The sequence below is a fragment of the Puntigrus tetrazona genome, chromosome 12 (genome assembly GCF_018831695.1).
Source record: "Puntigrus tetrazona isolate hp1 chromosome 12, ASM1883169v1, whole genome shotgun sequence".
Taxonomy (NCBI): Eukaryota; Metazoa; Chordata; class Actinopteri; order Cypriniformes; family Cyprinidae; genus Puntigrus; species Puntigrus tetrazona.
The window spans coordinates 3,188,979-3,214,982 of NC_056710.1; the positions used below are offsets into that span (position 1 = coordinate 3,188,979).

Here is a 26,004-nt window from a genome sequence, read left to right on the forward strand (position 1 = left end):
CGTGGCGACTTTTCCAGCCACCCCAGAACATGCCAGGGCCAGAACCTGCTCACCTCAATGCTCAGACTAATTCTTCACAGTGCATCATTCATGTGGAGACATTTCACTTGTGCTCTACCTTTGCTCTCTCTCGCTCTCTGAACCAATGTTTTATTTAAGAAACTTTTTCCTCCTTATTTTCGTTGTTTGTTTTAACACTGTTGGATTTTTTTTTTTTTTTGGTACTGGTCTTCAAGTCATATCTAAACAGTTTATGGTTTTATTTTGGCCAGCCTCCGTTCCAGACTCAAACTAACTGCTTTGTAATCCTTTTAAATGCAATTGTGTGGAACTCTTGCAAAGTCTGTAAACAGGACATTAATAGGCAAATGTTGAATACTGACGCAAACAGGCGAACAAAGACGTGCCAGCAGAAAAAAATGACTGTAACAGGCTTGATAATATACTGGATGAAAGGTATGGACTTGTATGGAGTCTGTATATATTATATTGCTCATAAGAACTGACATTCTTCAGATAAGTTTCCATGCTACTTTATTTTACTTTGATCTTTATACTTAATAGTAGCCTATAAATGCAGCGCCATTTTGTTTACAGTAGTGACCAAGAATACCTAAGCACCACCTAATGCGAAACTCATGCTCTTATTTGTAGCATCTTTGTGTGGATTGTTATTTAAATTGAGTGGTTGCCTTGAATCTAATGGTTAAACATTTTCAAGAGCAAGCTGGCCTTATTGTTTACTGAACAAATAATTTTAGTGTTTTTTTTTATTGCTTGTTCTTGATTTAAAAGTAAATAAATAGTGAAAATAAATAGTGGCATCTTGGACTTGAAACCTGATGGTAGAGACTAGCGTTTTTAATTGAAGATGATTCGCTTATGCGATTATGAATGCAATATTGCCCAGCTTGACAGTGAACTAGGTCTCTGTAGTAAATGCCGCTCCATCTGAAAACAGTCGATGGCGATATACTACTAATCACAGAACCAGCTTTAGATGAGATGCACATAATCAAATTTGCTTTGTACAGCCCTAGTAGAGACTTCCACATGTGTGACTTGCCTCTGTTTTATCATGTGGTAGTTGATAATATCCAGCCCTATTTTGTGTATACCACTAATTTTAAACCGTGATGGTGCAATGGATGGCAGTAACTCTGCTGTATAAGACAGTAGTAAAATTACCTTGAGAGCTTTAGACTGTTTGTGACTGACTCTTTTCCTGAGCTCTTAAGACTTTGATAATGGCATGATTATGATATTTAAGTTAATTAGTGCATAGCTGTTGACTGGGCTGATGGGTCGATTTTGTTTTTTTTTTTTTTTTATTCTCTTGGTGGCGCTCATACAGCTGCGCCAAATTATGTTGTGAAATGTCTAAATTGTCTTATATTTTAAAGCTTAGGCTGAACGCATATGAACTCGTAATTAGACGAGTTCACTACTCATGAACTTTTAATTTATCTAAAGACAGCATTCGTCAGACGCACTCTTTTTCTTTTCGCTGTTCATGGGCTTGTTCGTTTTTGTTTTTTCTGTGGTCAGGAAATTGACTGGAGAAGATTTCCATGTCAAACAGGGCGGAGTCTCAGAAAACACCCAGCTATTAAACATCCTATAAGTTTCATCCTTTGCAGTACAAATCAAGCCTTTATTTTAAGCCAAGCTCCAAAAACTCATTTGGGTGTTGTTTTTTTCACAGGGAAAGTAGGCTACATTCGCATATATAGCTGCTTCTCTGGCGTAAGATATTGATCGAATGGCACTACTGGCCACACCCATGCCCTTTGTATACTAAATATGAGTGCCACATCGTGTCAAAAATAAGTGGAACGTCTTATAATCAATGACACTGACTACATTAGAGGAAGTAGAGAGATGCTTTGTGCTATTTCTGATGTTCTCCACATGCTCAAGCTACTCCTGCCAACAGGACAAATGGATAAAGGAAGCTGATCTTTTGAAGTGTTTACTGTGATGCATCTTGTTTAGATGGCATTTGCGTCTCTGCAAGCCTTCCAATTGACCCGAGTGTTAGGAACGAAAAAATAATTATTTTTAGAACAGGTGAGAGGATTTTGTGTTTTGTTTGTGGTATCTCATTGTAGGTAGTTTTGAAAATGAGGCACGAGAAGAATCTTTTGTAACCACAACAACTGCATCATAATGCATGTTGTCAAAATACAAACGCAATGCTGTAGTAGGGGAGTTGATGCGTCGCCTTGTGCAGTTATATTAGCCAGTATTAACAGTTGCCGCATACTTAATAGCCTTGAAGGAGCTGCACTGCTATGCTAAAATGGGGTATTTAGTGACATTATTTGCAAAGTTGTGTGGGAAAACCCTCTAAAAATAACAGTGGCACTGTCCAGAAAGCCTAGATTAATATCTTTTAAAATTTGAATGTAAATAAGTATTGACAGCCCTAATATTTAATATTACGTATTACAAACATAGTTGTTGTGATCTCATTTATTTTTGTTCATCATTGTTTATCTATTTCAGTGTGTGTGTGTTAGACTTTTAAACCCGTTAGACTTTTGTTTATCTTCAAAGTAAGATATTTTTGACAATCCAAAAGCTTTCTGATCCAACATAGACAGAACTACCACATTCAAGGCCCAGAAAGGTATTAAGAACCTATCTTTAAAATAGTCCATGTGACATCAATTGTTCAAACGTAATTTTATGAAGCTATGAGAATGCTTTTTGTGTAACTATCCCTTTAATCTCGTCCTCAGTATTGATCAGAATCCTGACCATTATTGATTACGGTCATAATTGAAAATCTATTTTAACTACCTCAGCAAGACAATCTACTGACCTTAAAAATAGCAATGTTTACAGCAAAGCTTACACTCAATGCATTTGAACAACACCTGAGCTTTCATAGCTAGAAGCGATTTCATGTGCTTGCGAGTATCATTTCAGCTGTTTACTATCTCCCTGCTCCTCTTGGAGGTCTTACTTGGCAACATCATTCCCAGACTTTAGAGGGGGATTCCAACTCGTGGAAAAAAACACTTCAGGGGCAGTTTTGATTTCTTTCTGCAAGACCTTCTGGAGGCTTCTAGCCCAGCATGAGGAGCTCTCCGTGGGGTGGAGCTAGACTTTCGCTCCCTGCTAGCATGAAGAACACTTCTTAATTACAGAAGATTAAAACCAGTCTCCTGCGGAGTTATGTTGGGGGCCAGAATCTTTCTCTTCATTATTAATAATAACCCAGACTCGGTGTTGCCCAGTGGACTGTGCCTACACCTCCTCCTGTAGCCAAGTGCCCTTTTACCACCCCATCCCCTTTTGGCTGTTTGTGTGCCGTCAGTCCCTGCGGTTTGACTCGATCTGGCATCCTCTGCGAGTTGTTCATATATAGAGTGTTCCTGCAGTCTGCTTTGAATGCGCTCCCGCTGAGACAAATGACCTGCGCTTCAATTCACACTCCGCCAACACAAACAAGCTGAGAAATGTAGCACTTCTTAATGAGTTTTAATTACAAATGTGATTACAGTTGAAGGAATATAGCCGCCTTTGTTAAAAGTGAAGCAGAAGCTTATGCGTCAAATGTTTCTAGACCATTATCTTGATGGCTGAAGCGGATTTGGATATTAGATGTTTTCTCAGTTTTCACACTTGTTTTGGTTGCTTTGCTTGAACCCTTGTATAATTCTACATCCAACCCTCACAGGTTTCTTTTCACAGTGTTTCTTGGCTCAGAATGCTGATATGTTTGCTTCATTACCATGAGTATTACATTTTTTTTTTTTTTTTTTTTTTTAAATCATTGTAGGAATGTTTTATTTTTTGTGGTATTTTAGTAATGTTTGCTCTTATTTCTGCTCATACTTGAGTGTAGTTTTGGACAGACGAGGACAACTTGTAAAATTTGTAAAAATGTTGGAACTAATAGTATGCCGTGTGGTTGCGCGATCAGAGTTCAAATCCCAGCTAGTGTTTTTTTTACAATCCTGTATTGCTGCTTCGCTTCCTAACCAGACACAATGTGATAAGAATTGGAATAATTCTTAAAACGTGACATGGCTACACGGCATCAAATAAAGTCATAGCTAATCTGAGAGCATGTGGATAAGCATGTTGGCCGCTGCCAACAACAAAATTAATAAATACTAGGAGTTTAAATCAGATATGATATCAATTCTCATACCCAGCGATACGATATTTGCCCTTACTCAAGAAATTTGATGGTAAGATTTAATTCCATACGGGAGTATATCGATCGATGCATTGATTTTATGATATTATTATTTTAAACAACCATCTACATTTTTATTAACTCACAAATGCAACCAAAATATATATTTTCATTTTCAATTTTCACAAAAAAATAAACCATTGGAAAAACAGTGTTAAAATCTTTTGCACAGATAACCATATTATAAGCAAGTTTAGTAAACAGTGTTTTCAGGTTTTTCCAGCCTTTTTTGACTGAAACTGTTAAACTTGCAATTCTGTTTTATCTCAATGTATTTGTTCTTCTTGGTCCAAGTCATCACAGTCTAATGAACCCTGAACTTATGTTCAGTAAACTTAGGTTTGAATGGCAAACTCTTGTTTTAAAATGCCTTCAGTGTAACAGTGTCTGTTCTTTCTGCAGTCGCCTACTAAAGCTGTGTATAATGCAAGACACTGGAACCAGCCAGAGCCAGAAGAGCTGCTGCCCATGCCTCCATCACGATCTCAGGCTCCTCCAGTGAGTACACCAAGCACAGGATATTGGACCAAACACTACACACTCCTACACACAATCACAACCTACTTTAGAAAGCACTTCAGCACTGGCACTTCTCATGCTATCACCACAATGTTTATAGCCACATGTGTGTGAAACCCGCACTTATTTTTTGCAACTCCATACAGTTTTTGCTTTGGTGTTTCCCCAGTGTGTAAGATGTTTGTGCAGTGATAGCTTAACACCAAAGCAACTGTAAAAGTCAATATAAAATGGGACTGAAAAAATTAGTTTTGTTTAATTTTTTGTAATCAGTTTACATTTAGAATTTTAATGGGCGCTTTTATCCAAACCAACTTACTAATGAGTACAATGGAAGCGATCAAAATCAACAAAAGAGCAATGATAATAAAGGGCTTTAAGAAGTCCGTTAACTTAACTCAGTACACGTAGCAAGGAATTAAGTTATATAATAAAAAACAGATAGAATAAAAAAAGTATAGAGCAAGCTTTGAAGACTTTTTTTTAATTGTATAGTAAAAAGTAATTGAAATACACACACACACACACATACACACAGTATATATGTATACATGTGTAAATACATATATGTGTGTGTACATGTATACATGTAGTAATCTTAAGATTTTTCTTAAACTTTAATCTTTACAAGCTGTTTTAATGACGTTTTTATGCAGTTGAATCACTGAACGATTATGTCGGGGTGAGACGATCATTCATGTTTCACGTTAAAACTAGTAGGCCTGATAAAGATGAAGGGATGATCACTCTGTTTTGGTCTGTCACGCCAAATAAGACCATCAAAATGGCCTGTTTTTTCGGAAAAAAATGCAACAAGTTGTTCGGTACACCTTAGGACAGGGCGATAAATTGAAAACGATAATTATTGAGCGATTATAAGTGTTCAATCTAATTTTTGTGAGGCAAATGAGGATCGAAACAGAGCTAGTCATTTGAAGTGTGCCACAGCGGGGTGCAGTGAGCTACTAGAGCAGACTTGCCTGTGCTGCTGTGTACTAAACCTGTTCGTTTAAATGGCTTATGCTCGCCAGAATGGTTTGTGCGCACATTACTTACTAGCTGATAAGTCTCGCACACATTGAACAGCACTGTGAGATTCAGTGTGAAGCTCCATATCGACTGATATGGAGGAAAAAAATAAAATATAGATTTTTTTATTTTATTTTATTTTTGGCCATATCGCTCTGCCCTAGTACACCTACTTACATGTTGCTAAATACTGCATTCTCTACAACAGTAACCTAAAATAGTGACTAAATACATAATTTCTTGGCTGCATTTCCCATAAGAAACTACGATTGAAGTTTCATTTTAGTTCACGAAGCTTGAAACTAACTGGTTAGCGATGGTGCTTTCAGAACTCGTTTTCAAAAAGCTTCAAAAACTTAGCATATATTTTGTTTCAGGTTACTGGTTTGGAGCTTGTATCACACTGACTTCAACAAACAAGGCTTCACATCATACCACTTCAAAACTTTTTTTTTTTTGAAAAGCTTTCACCCATTATTGATTCAGCTCTTGGTTAAAATTAACCAGCAGACTGGGCAGCCTGGGTGAAGTATTTTCAGAGATGAAGCAAGTTATTACATTTTAATGAAAGATTCCAAAAAAGCATAACTGACCCCAATAAATCATTCACTATTAAATTAAATACTGTATTTTAATGCGCCTCAAACACGACCCCACTGTGCAGTTGTTTTCCAACTAGCATCCTCTCCCTTGGTCTCTACATGTAGCATCCAAACACAATCAATCCCATGCAACTTAGCAAGCCTGCATCTGTTGCTGCCAGTGAAGCCCACAGTAATATTATGCACACTGACAGATATGCTTACACTTCACTTGAACTTGTATGTAAGGATTCTCATTAACGCAGCCCTCCGCTTTCTAGCATTCCTATAACCAAGGCCACAGATATTAGAGTATTCAAAACATTGCATTATTCAGTGCGTGTAGCACTTGGCCATCTTAGGAGTGTTTTATTTAAGCAGCGTTGCTGTTGGTCGTGGATTTGGCCTTTTAGTAGTTGCAGCATGATGAATCCATAATGTTCTGTAGCATCTTTAGTCGCCATGTTGCATAACCAGCGGTGGGTCGGTTGTTGGCAACTCGGGCTATACGATTCAGCTCTGCAGTGCTTCCCAACATGCTATTATGCTTTAATTCCAATTGTCGCTCTCGCACAGGCCGCTTCATCGGGAGGCAGTAAAGAGTCGAACTCGCACAAGGACGACACGGAGTGTTCAAAGCTCCAGCTCCTCCTCCCAAAGTCATCAAGTCCGTCACTGTCCCCACAGAACCTTACCAGGACATGGTCACTGCACTCAAATGTAGGAAAGAACACAAGGAGGTGAGTGTAAACACTTGACAACACTGTGTGATTTGACGCATGTAGAACCTTGCCACTGTGCAAATCATGTATATTATTAATTACTCACCCTTATGTCGTTTTAAACTCGTAAGACCTTCGTTCATCTTCAGAAAACAAATTACGATATACACTCATAGTATCGAAAAACTGAAGTTGAGCCACTGATGTTTTTTTTTAGTTTCTGGGCCAGGGATAATGTTGTTGCTGTCTATGGAGGGTCACGTGAGGTCTTATGGATTTGGGACGACATGAGGCGAGTAATTAATGACGGAATTTTCATTTGAACATTTTGGATGTAGTATGATTGCTGTCACTTTAATTCAGTAAGTGATTTTAACTGTCATTATCCCTTTTTTTTTTCTCCCTCCCCCTCACATCTGAAAAAAGGGCTAATCTACATTTGAGAACAGAGGCTGCTGAGTTAAAAGATTTGTAATGCACTAGACATTTAAATATTTGCCAACTTTATACTAAAGGCCCAAGCAGGAGCAAATTAAATTTGAAAATCAGTGGCATGGAACTGATAAAGGCATAAAGCTTTAATCTTAATATGCATACAAAGTAGTGCAGCTGTTTTTCAGTGAATTTTGAATTTGAAAGTCTCAGTGGCAGCATATTGAAAATGCTGGCATCATCATAAGGACTGTTAATGCTAATACAAAGAGATCTTCTGATGGGGTCCAGAAAGCATTGATGTTCTGTGGAGTAATTCTGACTGTGGGTGTTAAACAGTTGTTCAGGCCCACCTACGTTACAGTCTTCACCTCTTAGTCTGCCCATTGAATAACTTTTTATCTACGCTGCTAGCTGTAAGCCATTCGGATTGTTTCCAGACCACCCTCATTTTATTATATCTGTTTTGTGGTTTTTGACCGTAGGCTAACATTATCGAGGAAAAAAAACATATTTGTTAACCTTATCAAAACATATTTGTTGGCCTTGTCAGATTTAAGTGTCTTTGTGTGCACCGCTCTAGAACTCTCTCTCTCTCTCTCTCTCTCTCTCTCTCTCTCTCTCTCTCTCTCTCTCTCTCTCTCTCTCTCTCTCTCTCTCTCTCTCTCTCTCTCTCTCTCTCTATATATATATATATATATATATATATATATATATATATATATATATATATATATATATATATATAAGACTTTAAAATGAGCAAGGATTCTCTTTATATTCACTGAAACTGAAAAGACTACATTTTTAGTCTGAGAATATTTACATCATAAAATGAAACCCTTGTTTACTTTTTTTCTTACAGTTGTACACCGTTGTTCAGCACGTGAAGCACTTCAATGACGTAGTGGAATTTGGCGAGAATCAGGAGTTCACAGATGACTTTGAATATCTTGCCACTGGTCTGAAGACTGGTCAACCCCTTAACACACGCTGCCTTAGGTGCAGAAACCATTCCTTCAGTGTATATTCTAACCATTCCCCAATCTTTTAAATATGAACTAATGCTTGCAATAGGCTTACTGTGTATGTTTATTAGAATCCTGTTGTGTTTGTGTTCAGTGTTATTAGTTTGGCCACGCGATGCGCCATGCCCGGTTTCAGGATGCACCTGAGGGCTCGTGGGAAAGTGGCTCAGGTCTTTAAAACTCTCAATGATGCGCCTCAACATCCAGTAAGTCAAGTTATGTTATTTAACTTTTCTGAAACCTTCACTGCCTGACGTTTCATGTCTAATCGATTGTACTTCCCGTCCCTGACCCTTTCTTCAGAATCTAGCTCTCGTGTACGGCCTCTCTGATGTACATACTCAGCCGAGACCGCTTGAACATGGACCTGGATCGGGCAAGTCTGGATCTAATGATTCGCTTGCTGGAATTAGAACAGGACAAATCCATTGCCGATCAGCTAACGACAAAAGAGATGAACAAAGTAAAAGAAAAGATTCGTAAACTCTGCGAAACCGCCCATAATAAGCATCTTGACTTGGAGAATATCACGGTAAGCTTGAGATGAGTTGTGATTTGTTATTGGCTGGTGTTTCTTGCTGCAGTGCGGTAGATCTGTTTGTTTACATCTGCAAACTTTGCTGTCAAGGATTTGCACTTTTTTTATTATTCTGCTTGTGTGATAGACCATGTGGGTGAGGGAGTGTGTTCATTTGTGGTTTTTCAGAAAGGTTCAGTTTCTGCTCCTCTAGTGGATACACTTCATTGTTTGAGTTGTTCATTCTAAGAATGTTGTTGTTTTTTTTATTCGACAATGTTTTGGTTAGTGTGTTGTGACTAGCTAGTCACAGCTAGTGTTAAAGAATAGTTCATCCCAAAATTACATTATATTTTGTTGTTTATACCCGCCCACCCCCATGCCAAACCCTTATGATTTACTTTCTTTGATGGAACATAAGGATGTATTGTGTTTTTTGGCGGGGGTATTTTTTTCAATAATCGCATTGCAACGCCCTACCAAGTACCTAGCAATCGCATAGCAACACCTAGCAACCAACCCGAGTACCCTAGCAACTGCACAGCAACACCTTAGAAAATGCATAGCAACATCATCTTTCTAGCTTGGCTTTTTCAAGCCATCTCTGTCTACAAAGATTTGTTTCTTTTCACTTCATTACGAATATTTGTCTATTATTTGCCCACTGGTGGGTTGCTTTTAAACTAGTAATTATTTGTTTGTTTTTAATTGCTATTTCCATTGTCTTGCAATGGTAACAGGTCTCATGGTTACGGTTGCCAGATATTAGATGTAACAATCCTCAATTGGAGTGTTTCTAAAATGTATATATTTTCTTCCCAGACTTGTCAACAATAAATGTGCTCTTTCTATATTGTGGAAAAGTGATAATGAGCAGGAAAAACACCCAGAAAGCATTTTTTGCAGTTTAATAATATCCATTAAGAGAATTGTTCAAATAAAGGTGTTTTCCAATCTGTTTTTTATTTAACTTAAATCTAAATATGCAAGGAAACCATGCATTCTCTGAATGTACTAGTTCAATAATTTTAATGAAATGTTAAATAAAATGACTGTAATGATTTTTCAAGCAGAATAATCATGATTAACTGTTTAAACTTTGATACAGCTTATTCACAAGTGGATTTTTATTGTCGAATGTTGCAAGAAAGTTGTTTAAAGATTGTGAACCCTTTCTCAGAGAACGCTTAGCGTGCTGCTGACAGTGTAATTTTTATAAGCTGTTCTCACAGGACAGTTGGGTGGAAGACATCAGAATGAAACAGAATTCAAGGATTTTAAAACTTGACACACTGTGCTCAAAATTGTGCTGAAAATGCTGACCTTTAAAAAAAAAACGCATCACACACTAGTAAAGGATATCTGACTGGAGCATGTGCACGTAGACCAGCAATTAAACAAAAAAATTACACAGGCAAACATAATGCATCCTTTGTGAACGCTTGCTTACTGTTAGCACACTAAAAAAAACAGCATGATTCCAGGAACTTTCTATATTCACCCATAAATTCATTGAAAACACCCTTTGCTAAAGTATTAGAATATTTACTTGTTTTCATGTTTTTGCTTTAGCCGTCAATGCCAGATTAAGAGCTTTTTATATGAAGTTGTGTTCTTTGCATTTCTCTCCCTCTATTTACATTTGTTTTAATGTTCTGTTTGGCAAATAGAACTTTTGCATTTGCATAATGGAGCCATTAAAGCTGAATGTATCTTTTGTAACATCTTTCAGACTGATTGTGCATTGTCTTTTCTCAACAGACAGGACATTTAGCAATGGAGACACTGTTGTCGTTGACGTCGAAGAGAGCGGGGGATTGGTTTAAAGAAGAACTCCGGCTTCTGGGAGGCCTGGACCACATTGTAGATAAAGGTCTTCTACTTTCGCTCAGTATTTCAGTGTGACATGCATATTATTAAAGATGTGTTTATCTATTATTTGTTAATAGTGTTATGTTGTATTAAGTCATAAACATCCCATTTGCTTGGGTTTCACATACTTGTATAGCGTAATAAGATTCTTGTGAGAATGATTTAACGCGGCATGTGTGTTTTACCCACAGTTAAAGTGTGTGGAAAACCTGAGCCGAGAGGATGATAAGGAGAACCTAGTGGCGTCATTGTGGGGTGCTGAGAGATGTTTGCGCTCTCTAGAAAGTGTAAGTTTCATAATCATTCATGCATTTGATTTGAGGTCGTCATAGATGTGTTATTTAAAAGTAAACGTGTACAGTATAAAGTATTCTGAGTTGGAATAATGTGAATCCTGTGAACATGCAAAATCAATTTACATGGGATACAAATTTCAGTCATTCAGCATTTATTTAAAAATGAGCAAAGTATATTTGCTTTATGGTTTTTATAATAAAAGACGGTGGTAATAAAAGAAGTAAGGTTATTTTTATATATATATATATATATATATATATATATATATATATATATATATATATATATATATATATATTATTTATATATATATATATTTATATTTATTTATTTATTTATTTATTTATATTTTATTATTTTATTTATTTATTTTTTTTGTGAATGAAATTAGTAAAATAATTGTAATTTGGTGTTTCATATGGTGTCAACTTTATTCATTAAAAATCCTAAAAGATCAGTGTTTCACAAAAATATCGAGCAACTGTTTTTAATGTTTATACTAGGTGTGACAACGCTTTCTTTGAAATAGTCTGTAAACGGCGTATGTATTACACAATGTTTAAATAGGTATACAAAACTAAAAATCAATAATGAGGAACAAATAATTATGAAAATGTGCAACATTTATTAGCAAAGTAACAAAAAAGGCTTCTTTCAAAAACAAAAAAATACTGTCCCCAAACCATTAGTCCTGTCGAACGATAAATCGTGAATATATTGTATATTGCGAATATGTTGTATATAGTAGAGATGCACAAACAGCATATACTTATACAAGTATATAATCATAGAATATTTTTCAGAAATATGTACACGTGTATTTATCTATCTGTGTGTGTGTAATTTTTGAGGGAATGCTGGTTATTGTACAGAGCAAGTCAGCTGTAAACCTCAATAGAGTTTGCTATGGGATAAACAGACTACATTAACCTTGATATTAACCTACTGTAGATTGAACAACGGAGTATATCTCCGCTGGGCCAGTTTACAATTTCTTTTTAACTTTAATTTGATATTTATTGATGCAGGTAACGGTTCACAATCCAGAAAACCAGGCCTACCTGATCGCGTACAAGGACTCTCAGCTCATAGTGTCTTCAGCAAAGTAAGTTGCTCCAAAAGCAAAGCAGTTGTCTAGCTGTAGTTTTACAGTAATGTAGCAGTACACTTGTCATGTTTCCTGATTGTTTTGGCAGGAAGCTCCTGGTAGTGTGTGTGTGGTCAGACAGGGTGCAGGTTAACCGCTAGCTTTCCTCATTACAGCAGACAGCCTCCAGACTCATTAACAACTCCAACAGCAACAGGAACACTTTATCAACAACACCAGCTGCCAAGACCATAAGCACAGAGCTGCTGTGCCAGAGAACACCCTCTGATACGGCTCAAGCCACGCTGACATTTCCTAAAGAGGCCAATCATTCCAAACCTTAATGAGAGTTGCATACTGTCTTAAGTGTCCAACTTCAGACCACTTAAAAGTATAGTTAACCGTAGTCATTTAGTCCCTTGTGTCATTCCTAACCGCCCCGATATACTTTCTTACATCCGAAAGCATGTAATGAAAGCATGCAGTGAGCCAGGAGCCGTCTGATCTGATATTGCACAACTTCACGCATGAGAAATTAACATTGAATACTTGTATTTAATCTGTTCTCACAAAGTTATTGCCTCAGATGACTGTGGAGTTTATTTGCACATTTATTTTACAGAGTAAACCTCGTTAGAGCTAAATGGGAGCATTTGTTCCAACAGCAAAACAAACAAAAAAAATCTGTTACTGCTTTTTCACAGCTTTCTAAAAAGCATAGAAAATGGCATTCTGATGGGAGAAGGAAGTCAAACATACACAAAGCTAAAAAGAAACCCACTTGCAGAACCCAAATAAGACAGTAGAGTAGAGTGTGCATATACAATGATAATTATTGCGGAAATGCTTTCTCTTTCTGTAAAAAGAGTGCATACAGCTAATGAGTCATTGACTGATTTTATAATTGTACCATTCATCATATGTTATGAAAGGTGTTTTTTTTTTTCACTTTTGTGACTTAGATATTTTTATATTTGTTGGCTTTGTATTGTAACACCCCCACACCTTTGCGCTAGATACATGAATGATATCTTATATTATTTTCTAAGCAATCCAAACACTTAGGAGAAAAACTTGCATCGAAGGACGAAATGAAGCCGTTTCCAGAGCTCAGAACGTTATAAAGATGCTTTTTAAATTCTTACTGGCTCTTTTGATTTGGGCAACTAACAATCACAGTTAGCAAGCCGAATAGCTTACGCTAAAAACCACTCTGATAGAAGCTTCAGCAGCCATGAAGCAATGATCTGGCAAGCATCTATAACACCCTAGCATCTCAGCCGCGACTTTCGTGTAAGCAAGTACCACATTTTTCAGAAGATGCAAAAATCGACTTTCCATGTGAAAGCACATTTAGGCATCTGTTATGGTAAATCTAGCTTATACTTGTCCGCTTGAGGCAGTCTGGCCTCTCTTCCGCTGCTAATGTAATTACGAGCTGATGGCCCAGCTCTCTAGACGGGGTCAGACCCTTCAGAGTGCACAGCGAACCAAACACGAGTGCTCAGGACTGTGAAGAGAATCTAGATGAGTCAACAAAGTCAGCTCACACACACACACGCGCACACACTGCTGGAAGAGCTCGTTCAGCTGGCTCTAATTCAATTAGAGAGTATGGCAGGCTTGCATTAATGACGACCCCACTAATGTATGAATACATGAACCTCTACCTCCATTTCCCATCTCGCTCGCTAATGACCTCTCATTATGCTAAGCGCATTAGTGGCATTTTGCATGAAGCTGGTCGTACTGTAGCGCATGTGCTGTGGATGCAGACTCCCTCTCTCTATTGCTATCTCACTCTTTCACACACCCCATCTTGGGGACTAATAGAGAGGAAGAGCTAAGTTTCCCCTCTAGAGAAAAACTAATGCAGTTTGTGTTAGTGTCTGCTGACCCTGGCTTTGGCGTAAATGCAATCCATTAGGATACACGCACTTCCCGCTGCATCTGTTATCTGAAGGCTGTTTTTCCATCTTGAGTGTTACTCCGAACAGCCATTATTTAGATGCTGATAGAGCACTTAAAGTACCAGATTTGGTGTTAAAATGTTCAAATGTGACAACACTGTGTCAAGATGCACCTTATATTCAACTGAAGTATCTGTCAAGAGGCTTTGATGCCATCTGATAGGTTAATATGATTTATCGAGGGCCGTTATTTTTGTGCTTGCAGTAATATTTGGAGTTCACTAAAAGTACTTAATGTAGTGTTTCTCAAATGTTTTTGCTGCAGGATACAGATATGGTCCAAGTTTAAGTGCATCGAATTTAGTCCGAACCACCAGTTGATATTTTTTAGTAATTTTTCACTGTGGGGAAGGGCTTTATGGCTAAAACTTTTCTCACAATATTTTATTTTATATAACTGTATTCATTTACCATTAATGGGAAAGGAAAGGCTTTCATCATTGAATAAACATAACCACGGACTAAGCTGCTTTTTAATTTATCAAATCAATTTTATTTTCTGCCAAAATGATTTGATTTTAATGCAAATTTATAATTAAAACTTATTTAAAAATGTAATCAAATCAAATGCTTTTACTTGGGTGACACACAACACTGTTCTATTCCTTTTATTATTTTGAGAAGTATATTTTAGTGGTTTTGTTTATTTGATGCTAGTTTTTCTCAGATGAAATGGTGAAAAGCTTATCTAATGATATCTAAAGCAATGTAATAACTTGTGTGTAAGCAAATAGATGGCATGAGTACTAAATGTAAGAATTAAAACCTTTAGAGCAATGTTTTCAAGATTTTTGTATGCTAAAACAATTTGCTCTAGTTCTAGTTCAAATGCACATGTCATATTTGTTCTGTCTGTTGTAGAGCATTACGGCACTGTGAGGAGATGATCCAGAGGTACAGTCGAGAGGTGAACAGAGGTCTGTGCTCATCAGGCACGCCGCTGCCCTACTGCAGCAACAGCAACGTGGGCAAAGCCGTGAGAAGACTGTATCACGAGCTATCATTGGCGCCCTGCTAATCTCACACATGACAACGGTCAGTACAAACAGGGCGTTAAAAAGAAATCTACTTGAACTGTAAAGGAATGCACTGTAAAAGTAACGGTGTTAAAAAAGCTTCTTTGATAATATAACTTGCAAAGCTACTCTTAAAGCAGTAGTTCACCCAGTAATGAAAATTCTTTCATCAATTACTTATGGCTTGTTTCCGCAGAGCAGGTGGAAATACAGTATGGAACAACAACTAGCTTACTTACACCCTTACTTGATAGTTGTGGTGTAAGACGAAAAGTAGCAACTTTACCTCTTTTGTTGAGTTTTTATGAGCAATAATGGCCATTATAAAAGTATAAGTGGCTTATATAGGAGAAAATAAAGACATAATTGCGTACTATATTGTATTGAACTGTACCGCTCAGTGGAAACAAGCCATTAGCCTCATTCCAAACATTGAAGACTAAGGAGACATTATTGCTTTATATGGTAAACATTTAATTTTGGCTTTTATCTACATACACATTCATCATGGACATCAAATGTCCGTTACTTGAGTGAGCTTACTTATGTAATGGTGGTATGCTTGAAGTGTTTGTAAAGCAAATTTTGTCAAACTAGTATACATAGTCTAGTGTTGCCTCTTTGTGGACCAAAGTACGAGTGTCCTCCTTGGTTTAATTCTACATTTAAGTACGGAGTAATATTAATCAACTACATTTACTTCCTTATACGGTTAGGATTAGGGTTCGGCTAAGGGTTACTTGCATGTAATTATATGCAAAGCTATTATGAGCAGTGAACTTTGAGCTTAGACAATTACAGACTACGATTTACTTGCATTTAACCACCCTTTTTCACTACTGTAAAGTGTTTTCACAGACAAAGGTTCTCCATTTTCAGCACAAAGACCAAGCTAATCAGTAATGAAATTCATTATTAGATATTGATTAGCCATTACCAACCTAATAACTTTGCTGCTTTTCAGTAGTTACTTCCCAGCACCGAAATGTAATATGCATTGGAAGCTGTTCAGCTGAACAATCAAGCGACTAGGCCGTAGCGGCTGTCTCATTACATTACGCCTTATAGCACGTTTGTTATTCTGCTTTTAAAAGGCTTAAAGTCAATAAGAGTCTTCTGGCTTTCTTGCATGGCCTTTGTTCGATGTGCCAAATGGATTTCTGTTAGCGGTGGTGCTTTGGCTAGCTGCTTGCTAGTACTGCTGCCAAACCCTTCAGCATAATGCAGGAGTACTCAGTCATAAGCCAGATGTGAGCGGCTTGGAGAACAACAGTCAGAGAAAAATCCCTGATTAACTAATGCTGAACTCGTATGCGAAGCGGCCACTGAGTGCGTTTTCTTTCCTTCTGTAGAATGGGGCAGCACAAAGACGGGCGAGCAAGAGGATTTAATCAGCACGGCGCTGCACTGTGTGCTCAGGGTCCCACAGTACCTGCCGCAGGAGCGGAGGTTCGATATCAGAGTCCTGGTGAGTACACAGCTCTACTAGTATCACTCAGTGTTGGGCACTAGGAGTTCAAGCAGCCTTACAAGCGGAAGTTTAATACTAATAGGGCTGTTATAAATCACATATTTCACACAGAATTCTATGGTTGTCATTTTTTTCTTTTTGTTTTTAAAGCATTTTAGTACAGCGTATATGGAGACAATCTATGCATTCTGTTAATTAAGGTGATGCGAATGACTTTTTTTGTTTATTAGTTTGAAAATGTGCGTCCAATCTTGTTTTTTGTTTTGTTTGTGGAAAGCGGCTGTGCGTGACATTAATATCAAAGTGAAACCATGTTTTCTATCTGCCTTGTGGTTCTTTTAGATATAAATGAGGTGTGTTTCATTGTATTTGTGTGTGGTTTTAGGGTCTGGGCTTGCTCATTAATCTGGTGGAGTACAGCGCGAGGAACAGACACTGTCTGATAGAGCTGCAGATGGAGGGAGTTGAAGTCTGGGACTCCATGTGTGTGTCTGACAAAGATGAGTTGCAGACTGGGAGATCTCTCAGCGCTATCGCTGCTCTGGTGAAGGTATATAAACACGCACACAGATAAACAACTGCTGTATTGACACACTTCACACTTCTTGCACCTATTATTAAAGGAATAGGTTACCCAAAAACAAACTTTTTTGCTTGAAATTTTCTCAGCTCCTTTTTAATAGTTTGGTTTAAATTTCAATTTTATTGATCAAGACCAAATTTCGTTTTAACATGTCTAATTATTTGAATGCATTAAACTTAATTTATTCGATTTGTCTTTTTTCCCTCAGAAATTCTGTGTTTTTTTTGTTTTTTGTGGATAAATAATGAACACATACCTTTAATTAGTTTGATCTCTAATTAAGCAAACTTTATTTTTGACAAAGAGGAGTTACTATTAAAATTAAAACATGGAAGAAATATTGTTTAATCCTCAGAAAATATCATACAAAAAATGTATTAAACAAAAAATTAGTAGTGGGCTATGTACATTCTACTGAAAAATGGGCACAATGACTTTGAAATTAGCTGGATTTAGATGCACATTTAGCCATGAATAACTTTACAGTTCTGTCAATGTGATATGATGCTAGTTTTACTCAAATCAAATGGTAAAATGGTAAAATAATTCATTTTCAGGTGAAATGCATACCTATAATAGATAAGCATTGGTTTTAGTGGTGGGAAATTGCGGTAATTCTCAATTATTTGAATCTTTTGAATATGTCCACAATCTATTTTTTTCGTTCACTGATTGGGTCACTGATTGTCTGTTTCTGCATGAATAGCTTTTTCTTCAGAGAGAGCATGCAGCCATGTTAGCGGAGGCGGAGACGGATGACTTCATCAACGATCCGCCAAAGTCCCAACTGGACCAGAGTGGAGAATGGAAGGAGACCAATGAAGAGATCCAGTGGTCGCTTCAGAAAACAACAACAGCACAGAGGACAAGAAGAAGGGAGAGGATGATGAAGAACTCGATCTCAACAAAGGTAGACAAGTTTTTTGCCACTGAAATTCATTTTGCTTAAACTATAAGCCACTTTGGCGGCACAATAATGTTCAAATAGCATGTTATATTAGAATTGGAACAACAGATGAAAGAAGCTAATAAATGGCTTGGCTTCAGTTCTAATTTCTGTTCATCCCAATCTTCAGGGCCATTCGTGTGTACGTGCATGTTAGAGGTTTCTGAGAATATCATTTTATTTTTCTCTCTGAATGCACCACACAAACTCAGACTCCAAGTCAATGCATTTAGCTCCTGCGTCAACAGTCCAAATGCAGCTGTTTCATTTTCTTATATTTGGACAATTCCAGGAATTTTCTTCTGCTTTAAGATACAAAGCTAGTCGAATACAATGCAATTCTCATCTGCAGTCAACGAGCGCAGCTGCTTGTGCAAGACCTTTGTCTTCCTGTGTATTCGGTTTTAATTGTGTGGCGTTTTGTTTTGGTGTTCAACAAACATAGCCGCTTAGCAAATCTGTGCGTCCTTGTAACATCTATGCCGGCGGGGTGTTTCCTCTTTTCCTCTTGTTTTTCTCAAAAAGCAAATGAGAAACAATAAAAGCACAAGCCATAATATGCTGAGTTTTATGTATTTTCTGTAAAATAAGCGAGGCAGCCTGCTTTATTAGTGTTGTTAGCTCGTTCTGCGTGAGTTTAGCTGCTTCAATTTCTTTTTTTTTTTTACATGTTGCTTACTACAACAAAAGTGTACAGGGTATAGTGTGTGCTTGTGGATATAAATAACTGGTGAAAAGTTTGGAGCAACTAGATTTTTAACTTAAAAAGAAGTCTTTGATTTTCACCAGGGCTGCATTTCTTTGATCATATATGCAGCAAAAACTGTTTAAAATAACCTTTTAACATTATTTTAAAATGCATTTTTTTCTGTAATGGCCATTATTCCAGTCTTCATTGTTATGATCCTTCAGAAATCATTATATTATGCTCATGTGGTGATCAGTTATTTTTGGTGCTCAAACAGTAATAACCGTTCTCATTATCAGCGTTGACTTTTGATAAAGTTCAAAACAGCTTTTCAAATAGAAATCTTTTGCAATATTATAAATGTCTATAGGCGTAGGCTTTTGGATGATTTTCAATGCATTGTTACTTCCAAAAATAAACACGTTCAAGGCAAATTAACTTTTTATATTTCATTATATTACGAACTTATATTACTAATTTTAATTATTCTAAAATTATGACCAGTAATGCAATTAAAAACGTTTTTAAATATTTTAGTGAACGTTATCTCATGACATACCTTTTAAACTTTATTTAAATGTTTTTTTCAATAAGATTAAAAAAAACGCCCATTTTAAGCAACCTGTCATGTGATTTTTCTCTCCAGCTCTTCAGCATGCTGGCAAGCACATGGAGGACAGTATTGTGGCGTCATACACTGCATTGCTTTTGGGTTGTCTGTGCCAGGGGAGCCCTGTAAGTAACATAACTTATTTCACCTCACCTCAGTTTTTTTCCCATTTTGTATTTTTTGATTCATACCTTGTGGCTCTGTCTGCTCAGAACCTGCATTTTCCTCATATTGTTTATTATTAAGGTCAGGTATGCATTTAGTTCTGCCAAAACCACTACTGTTCAGCTAGTTACCCTTTCTGTCCTGGACAAGTGATACTTGTGCCCTTTAGTAGTAGAATGAGGACACGGTAACTTTAAGGTCAGGACAAACCCAGGCTAGGCCAATAAAAGTACAAGCGTTTACTAGTAAACTCTTTTTGTTGTTAATATTCCTTTGGTTTTGCAGGGTTTGAGTGTTGTTTGTCTAAATTGCTGTTTTCAAGTTTCAGGGCAGGTATCAGAAGAAAGCTGCCTGTGTTGTGTCTGGCAGTATTAATGGATTTATTTTCAGGACGTTAATAGGTGGGGTGTAGAATCGACTGTAATGGACTCCTCTGTTTCTCTTTCATACCACTCTTTTTTGCTTTCTGACTGACGTGCACGACCATTATCTGTCTCGCCAGTGACACTTAACCCAGATGCAGACGCAAAAGAGACGCCATTTATACTATTCATTCTCACTTTTTTTTCTTTGATGATTTTGCACACTTTGAAGGTCAAGTTTGATTCTGTTTTAGAAAAACAGATTGACTCAAAAATAAGATTCCTAGCGCATACGCATCTTCCTGTTTGCAGCTTAGATTCGTGTTAGGGGCATCAGAGGAGGGAAATTTTGATTTGGATCTGTTTCTGAAGATTGAGTACCATGGAGACTAAGAACCCATCTGGGGAAAGAAATGATGGCCACAGTGAGAGAGTGCTGATGCTTTGATCAGCAGAAACTTGCTTTAAGAGTCTCCAGACTCTTTCAGCGCAGGCCTGAAGTGCACTGTAACCTTACACGGAGGAATGAGCTGCTAATGCTGTCTCTCTCTTTCAGATGAATGTGACTACTGTGAGGAAAACCTGCCAAAGGGGATTTTTCTGTCATGACAGAAATGCTGAAGAAGTTCTTTGAATTTCATGAACCTTACAGTAAGTGCACAAGTGTTAGCAATTGACCAGTATAGGGTGGTTTATATTATGATTGCTACAAAGTCAGTTGAGTAATTTGATTTAGCCAGTTATCACAATTCGCTTAAGTTGGCATCAGCCTGGTTCCCTTGACATAAAGTTTTACTAATTATTATTGGAAAAAAATTCTGTGATAAACAGCAGCTTGTTTCTTACATATTACGCAAATCTCTGCAAATTAACAGCTAAATAGAATAGAAAAGTAGTGCAAATCTGAACCTAGACTCTAAATATAATGCACCACAGTCGCTTGCTTCTGTCACCATTAAGGTTCTGATCACAAATTCTCATAGTTTGTAAGTGTGAGTAAAAAACAAAATGCAATGTTTTTATTATAATAATTCATTTTATTTATAAGCGCTCTTTCAAGATTCTCAAGGACACCTTACAATAATAAAATACATAATTTAAACGAAAAGAAAACAATAGCATAATGAAAAATAATATAAAAACAATACCCAGTAGCATGACTTAATCACTTAGGATAGGCTAATCGGGAAAAAAGTTTTATGGCATGATTTTTAAAATTGAAAGACTAGAACTATTACGTATGTCCTGAGGTAAAGTATTCCAAATCATTGGAGCAATGCAACTGAAGGCTCTACATCCATGGTAGTCAGACACATACAGATGGTACAAGAGTCACAAAAGCGGAAGACATAAGAGATCGGGTAGGTGAATGATCACGTGCATTTGGGATATAAAGGTGCGAGATTATAAAAGGCCTATAAGTAAAATCATAAATTGTATTCGATATCTAATTGGAAGCCAATGAAGGTGCCTTAACACTGCAGTGTTAAGCTTCAGTCAAACACCACTGAGAAGAGAATTGCAATTGTAGACGTATCATTAACAGAAAGATATGGTCACACTATTTACTTTTAGAAGATAATGGTTGTGCTAACAAGAGACCAAAAAGCCCATTGAGACAATAAAATAAACACACTTTTTTTTTTTTTTAAATGACATGTATGTTTAAAAAGAAAAAAGATCTGGCTCTCTGTTTTGGAACTTTTACATTAGAGTTTTATGTGCTCTAATATGTATTTACAAAAATGTACATCTAAGACCAAACCTTAAACCTATAGTAAGTCATTGTTACTTATTAACATTTGTGTAATTGTATTGTAATAAGAGCACATTATAATATATGTGACCCATGAGAGAAGTACCATTTCTGTTAATTGGCTTAGTGGCTAAATTGCACCAATATTATCTGAAAAATGTCAGATATCGATTTTGTAAACGGCCTGTCACTAGAAATTATTTGACATGAATATAACAAGTAGGTGAAGCATATGATCCTGCTGTAATATAATACTAATGTTCTACCTCATTTTGTAAGGAAAACCAATATAGTTATGTTGAACATTTATGCGTTTTTTGTTTCTTTCTACAGTGTGATGTGGGCACCAAGGGACAGAAGTCCATCTCCAGGGTCATTGATTATCTGGAACATCTGCTAGTGTGTTTGCAGAGCTCCACGCAGACCTCAGATCACTGCTGCCCAACCCAACACACCTGGGAAAACTATCATCATCATCATCAATCAGTACCTTCCTCATTCAGACTGTAAAGAATTAAATCTAAAGCACATCATATCTGCAGAACTCTGTTAAAAAGATGATGTTTTGGTTGAGTTTGTCACAAAGCTGTTCACCCGCTTTCTGCCTTAATGTTTTTGTTACTGACATAATTGTGTTCCTCGCATCACAGTCCTCCCCTTTAACTGGAGTCTATTGATCAGTCACCTTGGAAGCTGGATTTCATTGGCAGAAATGTAGAGAGTGGCTTTGATAAAATTTGTTAAAGGATGTCTCCCCTGTTTGTTTTATTCTACTCTCAAGTCTGTGAATTTAAAGAGCTCGACGCTGACCTGAGCGATTGGAGGCGAATCCAAAACCGTTGAAATTCTGGTCCTCTTTGAAATGCCGCAAAGACATGCCCTCCTAGTTCAAATCCATTCTCTTCTTCGCTGCAGGATGTACTCCCTTTGTGTTGCACAAATTCGTTTTTTAATCGAGCATAAGCTATGTCAAAGGTCTGCGAATGAATAAATTACATCACTTTCCCATTTCGCTTAGGGCAGGAAAGGACAAAGTGTTTTGAGAATGTTTTAGTAGTGCGATTTTTTTTTTTTTAACCAGATTGTCCAAAATGCCAGAACGTTAACTGTAGTGTTAACAACCTGATGTCCAAACCTCACGATAGCTCAGACTTATCAAATCGTGCAATACGAATTCTGCTTTGGCTGAACAGTGTTGTAAAGAGAGAAACGAATTGGGAATTTGGGAGTTTTTGATGCCAGAAAATCTCATCCACTGGTTTTTTAGGTTTTGTGGGCTACATGCTAACCCTAAGGTCACCGAAAAATCTCCTGCATGCGCTCCTACACTGAGTTTAGTTATAGAGCCAAGTTACTATGAGAATTAAAGATAAATGCAATAACAATGCTGGATTCTGTCTAGCAGTGACCTAGGTCTGCCGTTCAAGTCATGAGCCAAGCGGCAGAGTTTCTTCCCTACATTTCACGAGTTTGTGTCGTAAACTACTTACTGAATAAAGTCCTCTTGTTTATGGTTGGTGTTTGAATACTAGATTAATTGGCAGCCAGCGTCTCTCTTGATAAGGCCAGTAGATTCCAATTTTAACTTGAAAGCGTGTTCTGATCTTCTCTCAAGGTTACCAGAAGCGCTCTATTGTTTGTTACGCCTTCTAAAGGCGTTAGCTTCAGCTGACGTTTTGTTGCTATTCGTGACTGTAATAGACTGGAAATAACTTCAATCCACACAGCTTGGTAGAAAGCAAAGCTAAGGATCTTTTTTTTTTTTTTTTTTTTTTTTTCTTCACCACTTAACTTTAGGTTCACTCTGTTACATGGAACACTGAGTTGCTGAGTGTTTTCCAGGCTGTTCTGGGCACAGTCCTGCATTCTGCATCTGAGCTCCAAACATCACAGCGGGATGGAAATTCACACAGCGGGGAACTGAATGAAACAACACAAACTGTAAATACTCATATAAATATTGGCTGTTGAAGAACTAGATAGACTACTTTTCTGAATCAATCGTTTTATTTTTATACCGCATTTTTCTCAGTTGTTTTTTGAGGTAAGAGTTCATCGAAGCCAACTGCAGGAACATGGAATTTGTACCAATTTCAGAATAATGTCTTTGAATTACGCGGTACATAATTTTTAAGCATAAATAAAATTGCTACTTTCAGTACTTTTTACTTGTCATTTTTATTGTCTGATTGGCATATTACAAGACTATCACTGCTTGCTACCAGTGTTGGGAGGTAATGCATTACAAATGGCAAACGTAGTTATGTAATCAGTTGCACTTTAGTAACTAGTAAAATGAAGCATTACTTTTTAGGTAAGACTGAAATATGTTCATTTTTTTTTTTTAAATAAGACTATTTACTTTTGTTTCCCATTGCTTGCGACTGACCCAGCTCGCATGTTGCCAATGTTGAGAGAAATCAGAAAGAAGTACAGAGGCGTTATGTGCACTCATTCAGTGTTCCTCAAAATTAATAAAAAGTCAAATGCAAAAAAATAAAACTCCGATAATTAAATGTTAAGACTAATATCACTGATGCATTTAATCCTATTATTCATAATCCCAACCAGTGTCTTTGCTAATAACTCTTTTTATGATGCATTTCCACTATACTGCTCAAAATAGTTTTGAAAGTTTTCTCCTGAATCGTATCCTTCATACGTTTTATTTTGATGCTGCGCCATCTACAGCAGAAACTAACATGCGTTTCCTTCACTTAACTTTTGGTGTGAAAGTGATGCTTTTCACATTGTAAAATAACTTTTTATACAAAAATCCCCCATAATAGTTACTTTTTTAAGGAAATTAAAAAGTATTGTAATATTACAAATTCATTACTTTTTAATGTACTTTTTGTAATAATGTTGTAATGCTACTAAATCAAACGTTTGACAAATTTAAGTAAGGCTAGTTGGTAAAATGTCTAAAGTTGACTACCAAAATAAAGTTTTGAGTCAACTCAAGAGAAAAAGACAAGATTTTCCTCTGAAAATATTTATTTGTATAGCATAAGAGGTAAAATATATAATTAGTTCCAAAATATTTTATATTTCACTACAAAATGTCCAAACATTAATTCAAAAGCAAAATGAAATATAGGCTGAATGTTATATCAGTCATTTTGCTCCATTGCTCCTCTCCATATATTGAAAGTCCAACGCTAAGAGTTCAGGTGTTTGGGGTCGTTACAACCAGTGGGGCGCTTCAAAATTCCCACATCATATGATCTTATCCTACAGGTTGGGATGGCTTTCTGTCGGCTTGGTCTCAGCCGGTTGCGCTGAACCCTTCCACGATGACCTGATACTCCGTGCCATACATGTCTTCAACAGCCGGGTAACCGAATTCGAGGTAAGTCTCTTTCCTCAGCAGCTCTCCGCTTCAGAAATTGCTGATGTAGATCTGCGCCATCTACAAGCGTCTCAGACTTAGACGGCCTGGTGCTACCACGTGGAATAACGCTCCTCAGGTAAGTCGAAGGCCGCCGTTCAGGCTGTCCTCTCCTCTTGCGCGGGCGTTGGCTGCCCAGCCCCGTCGCGCCCGTCTCCGTCACCGGCGATGGTGTCTGGTACTCGTCCCGGAGACGCGTGAGCCCGGACAGTCGGAGCTGGGTCAGAGCGATGGGCGTCACAACTCGCACCCTCTCTCCCTCCGCGGGTCGGGCCAGGCACTCTGTCTGCCTCTCTCCAGATGAACTGGCGTGCCAGAGCACCGTCCGACGGGGATGAGGCATATGGAACGCAGCAGATTAAACAGCCCTTCCAGAGAACAGAGGAGCTGTATTTATTCAGGAGAGGCCACACACGCAATGAGGGCGGGTGTGTGAGATCGTGTGCGCTGAGAAATGAGACCAAGTGGAGTCTCTTTGATAATGACCACGAAGTCCTAATCGCCCAGTTCATCAAAAGTGGATTAGATGCGTGGTGATCGCCTGACAGCCTCCTGACACTCGGAGGTAAAAACAGATTCACTCTGCCATAACTACACATATTAATAAACAAATGTGTTGCACTAGACACCTCATTTTATTTCTACTTTTCCACTTTTTAGATTCTGTAGTGCATAGCGCTTTTGGTCAACTCAACCATTTTAAAAAAATATAAGTATTAAAGTTTAAATATTTAGTGTTTGAGAATTAG

The 26,004-nt window shown here is 37.4% G+C and overlaps 1 protein-coding gene across 1 annotated transcript in view; it reads left to right on the top strand.

Moving 5' to 3' along the window:
- LOC122355768 (wings apart-like protein homolog) overlaps positions 1 to 22,374 on the top strand; it is a 34,913-nt gene extending 12,539 nt beyond the window's left edge. The window contains exons 6-19 of the mRNA XM_043254326.1: positions 4,616 to 4,711; positions 6,919 to 7,082; positions 7,282 to 7,360; positions 8,362 to 8,498; positions 8,619 to 8,730; positions 8,835 to 9,056; positions 10,803 to 10,940; positions 11,105 to 11,200; positions 12,239 to 12,315; positions 15,129 to 15,235; positions 16,636 to 16,751; positions 17,140 to 17,304; positions 18,056 to 18,247; positions 22,198 to 22,374. Coding sequence (XP_043110261.1) covers positions 4,616 to 4,711; positions 6,919 to 7,082; positions 7,282 to 7,360; positions 8,362 to 8,498; positions 8,619 to 8,730; positions 8,835 to 9,056; positions 10,803 to 10,940; positions 11,105 to 11,200; positions 12,239 to 12,315; positions 15,129 to 15,235; positions 16,636 to 16,751; positions 17,140 to 17,304; positions 18,056 to 18,247; positions 22,198 to 22,374 — 1,878 coding nt within the window. The remainder of the gene's footprint in view (positions 1 to 4,615; positions 4,712 to 6,918; positions 7,083 to 7,281; positions 7,361 to 8,361; positions 8,499 to 8,618; positions 8,731 to 8,834; positions 9,057 to 10,802; positions 10,941 to 11,104; positions 11,201 to 12,238; positions 12,316 to 15,128; positions 15,236 to 16,635; positions 16,752 to 17,139; positions 17,305 to 18,055; positions 18,248 to 22,197) is intronic.
- The last annotated feature ends 3,630 nt before the right edge of the window (positions 22,375 to 26,004 follow it).